Source organism: Olea europaea, unplaced genomic scaffold, assembly GCF_002742605.1.
Source record: "Olea europaea var. sylvestris unplaced genomic scaffold, O_europaea_v1 scaffold2341, whole genome shotgun sequence".
In the NCBI taxonomy this organism is placed as follows: Eukaryota; Viridiplantae; Streptophyta; class Magnoliopsida; order Lamiales; family Oleaceae; genus Olea; species Olea europaea.
The window spans coordinates 60,884-64,728 of NW_019241525.1; the positions used below are offsets into that span (position 1 = coordinate 60,884).

At 39.3% G+C, this 3,845-nt stretch overlaps 1 protein-coding gene across 1 annotated transcript; it reads right to left on the reverse strand.

Moving 5' to 3' along the window:
• Nucleotides 1-1,312: 1,312 nt before the first annotated feature.
• On the reverse strand, nt 1,313-3,845 carry LOC111381618 (ABC transporter G family member 17-like). Its single transcript, XM_023005416.1, has 3 exons — nt 3,363-3,845; nt 2,566-3,275; nt 1,313-2,429 (listed from the first exon to the last, which is right to left on the reverse strand). Exons 1-3 carry the CDS (start codon nt 3,843-3,845, stop codon nt 1,463-1,465), a joined length of 2,160 nt encoding a protein of 719 aa, XP_022861184.1. The 3' UTR covers nt 1,313-1,462.

Below are 3,845 nucleotides of genomic sequence, written 5' to 3' on the forward strand. Positions count from 1 at the left end.
TTCGTTGCACCGAAATTCGCGTCAAGGTGGAAATTTTTAGAATTTGAGTGTGATCCGAATTGTTTGATGAAGATAACTGAGAGTTTTAATTAAAGTGCACATTAAGAAGAATTCTATTTGGAATGCTTTTGAAATTCTATTCAAAGTCTATTGGCAAATTCTAGTTGAAGTTCTATTTGAAGGCCCTACTGAGATTGAAAATTTGTGTTGGATTTAAAGAGATCAAGATAAGAAAATTTTTGAACATTCTATTTCATCCACAACTCTGCTTCTATGGCTTGGATTGTCCATATATATATATATCCAGTTTATGTATTGCTAAAGTTATATTTTTCTCTCCATTGGTTGTCAATTGATTAAATTACTCAGTTCCTCTACCAGTCTCTTCTTGCTTTAATCTTATTTTTGCTTGTGCGATCAATACTTCATATTGTGTCATATAATCTCCCTATTTCCCAACAACAGATTTCAGGATACTATTCTTATCCTCTTTACTTATTCTATCTTTAGATGAAACGTCAATTTCAAGACGAGTGAGTACCAGATTTAGGCCCCAAACTTTTAACTACATAAATGCACAATATGAATTTCAGCTACAGCTGAATGTAGGTGTGGATTCCGATTAATGCGATGGCTGGATAAATTTGTGATTAACAATCAAAGACGATTGTACCCAAGTAGTTCGGTGGTTCTAGATACAATGGAAGAGTTGAGCTTTGATGGAATATGCAAACCTTCATAATTTGAAGAAAGGAAAGTATAGGTTATCACTTGAAGAGGCACCAGGATGATTTAGTGCTTCATTCGTGGAAGGGTTGTTGGAAAGTGCGATAGAAATTCCAAATACCTATACATGACATAAATAATGAGTTTATAAGGAAAATTGACTACTACTCCTAACAGAATAACTTTAGGATGGAACCCAGTTACCAAATAGTTACTTCTTTCGTCCCAATTATATAGGCTTGTTTCGTTTTTCGCACGGATTAAGAAATCTTCTTTAATGTCATTGGAAAATTATTTTTTGTCAAGATCTTTCCTGATTTACCCCTACTTAATTTTTAGTATGTAGTAGCAAATTATTATTAGAATTAGTAAAGAATTTAAATGGTTTAATTTGAGGAAGAAGAAATGAGAGTTGTTTCATGTTTCCAAGAAGTGGAAAATGTGTGTATTTGGATGATTTTAAGAAGTTGGCATAATAAGTGTGAAAAATTGAATAAGGATATATTGGTAAAGGAACAAAACAAAATGTTCTAAATTAAGAAACAAGCCTTTATATTTGGGATAAGAGAAAAAGGAAACTCGGCCTATATAATTGGGACGGAGGGAGTAGCTTGTACAATTGCTTTTGGTATTCTTACATGACTAATTTGTGCGTGTGTACATCATTAGAATTAGAAATAATTTATCACATAATTGAAGAGAGGAAAATAGAGATCTCTCCTTTGATTTGTCATCTCTATGATCTCTGATTCTTTGAAAAGAATCGAAGTACAATGTAGAAGAGAATCCTGTATACAACAGCCCATCCCAACATTATATATACATTTCGCCACTTCAATTTTTCCTCAAGTCCAATGCCCAGTGAATTCAAGATGCTGGGTCCTTTAATTCCTCCAAAAGTTTTATTGTGTTGATATTCATTCATTAGAAGCCCTTCATATGGGTATGTCATTGTTGAAATGTAATGCATCCATTTCCAGTACCCTGGAATTGCATGACTATCCAAGAAGTATCCGCAGAAGAGGAAAAAGAGCGCAGTGAAAGCAATAACTGCTGCATAGCCTAATATGTAGTTTGGAACGACTGAACTGACAAAAACGACGAAGGAATTGGTGGAAAGAAGAGACATGTATAGAACAATTAAGAAATATAGAAATGGCCCATCGAGTCTTAAAGGTTTCCAAACAATGGCAGCATAAACTGCAGCCTGGAGTGCAAGGAATGGAAGGTAGGTAATGAGTCCGGCAATTGTGTAAGATGAGGCTCTGTACGCGTTGTGCGAGGTCTCACGTACAAAAATGAAGCGCTCTTGGATAAAAGCCGGGACTGCGTCATTTGATGAGAAGAAAAATAGACAGACTGTGAAGATGAAGAAACTGAGACGATTTGTGATCCCTTGCAAGGTATCTTTGGGGTGCCAAAACATTGTGGCCATCATAAAACCCATAACAGTAAGGACAACAAGCCGGGAAAGGAAAAGTTCAGGGGTACGCAAGATGTTTTTGAAGTTCCTCCGGATGAGAACCAATGTTTCTGTGAAGAAGGAATTTGCAAACTTTGGGCCCAGATTTTGGTGCACCATGGCGTTTGGCTCCATATCAGGTGTAAGATAGTCGTTTTCATTGACGGTGTAGTCACTGCTACGAGGTGTTGATGTGCCTTGCAGGATTTCACTAGAATAAGTGTAGTAGTCAGGAGTTGCTCTGCAAAAACAGAGATCGCGTGATTCAGTACGTTCAAGAAAATTTTTAAAGTTTCTGTAATTATGAGGCATAATCTATACTTGGTTAAGGCCTCGAATTACATGCTGCAAAGCATTGTATGGAGAAGCTATTTTACCTAAATTGACTTAAATCTCTGATATAATTTTTCTGCTGTGATGGTGTATATGTTACCGATTGGCTGGTGCTCCATGATTTTGATGAGCTTCGTGGAGTCCTGACACTGTGATTAAAACCACGATCCATTTGTTTCGCTTGCAATTGAAGGCGCTGACTAGGGCTATCACCAGCTCCCTTCAGTTGGTGTTGGGGACGCCTAGGACGGACAGGTGATGGATCCACGGCAGAAAGTAGCATATCCTCTTCACCCAGCATTGGTGGTTTCATACCAGTAAGAGCAAACTCAGCCAGTGCTTCAACTCCAATTTCTGTTTGATCATATTCTTGTATCACATCAATGAAATACTCTATAGAGTTTTCCCCCGTTGGGACTTTCCGACCCATTCGCTCAAGATGGAGGGTTACATCTTTAGGGGATCCCTGATACATGAGCTGCCCCCGGGCCAGGATAATCAGGTGATCGAGAAGCAGCTGAATACGCGATGAAGGCTGGTGAATAGTGAGAATGACAGTGCTTCCAGAGCAAGCTATATCGTGCACCTTCTCTATCACGCTATGAGCGCTTGTTGAATCTAGACCTGAAGTCGGCTCATCCAAGAACAGCAGAGAAGGTCCATGTATGATGTCTACTCCAATTGACACCCTACGACGCTCACCTCCAGACACACCCCGAGTCCCTTCATCGCCTATGTATGTGTTTCTCGATGACTGCAACAGAAAGAAAATCGGACAACGAAGTTCAATTGAGGAAATTGTGCCATTTCTTTCCTGAAACAGATTGATGGAAGAACTTACCGTTAAACCAAGCTGCTCGATGAGCCTCTCAACGCGTTGTATTTTATCCTCCCTCGAGATTGATCCCAACCTAAAATCAGCAGCGAACATCAGCGTCTCATAAACAGTAAGCATTGGAAAGAGCCTATCGTCCTGCATTATGTATGCCGAAGTTCTCTTAATCAAGCTCGGGCTTACTTCCACCCCATCCAACGATACCATGCCCTTAAGGCTTCCACTTGCAATTCTTCCAGCTAATCCATCTAAGAATGTAGATTTTCCAGCACCACTAGGCCCCATAACTGCAGTAATTTGTCCTTTGCGGGCATAGCCGGTTATACTATGCAATAAGTCCACTTCTTGTTTCTCCCAGTTTCCATTAGCATCCTTCTGCTTCTTTATCACAGTGTATGTAAGGCTGGAAAAAGCCAAACCCCCAGTAAACTTTACTGGTTTCCCCATATCGATCACCGTCTCCATACGATGACCATTCACATGTGTCAT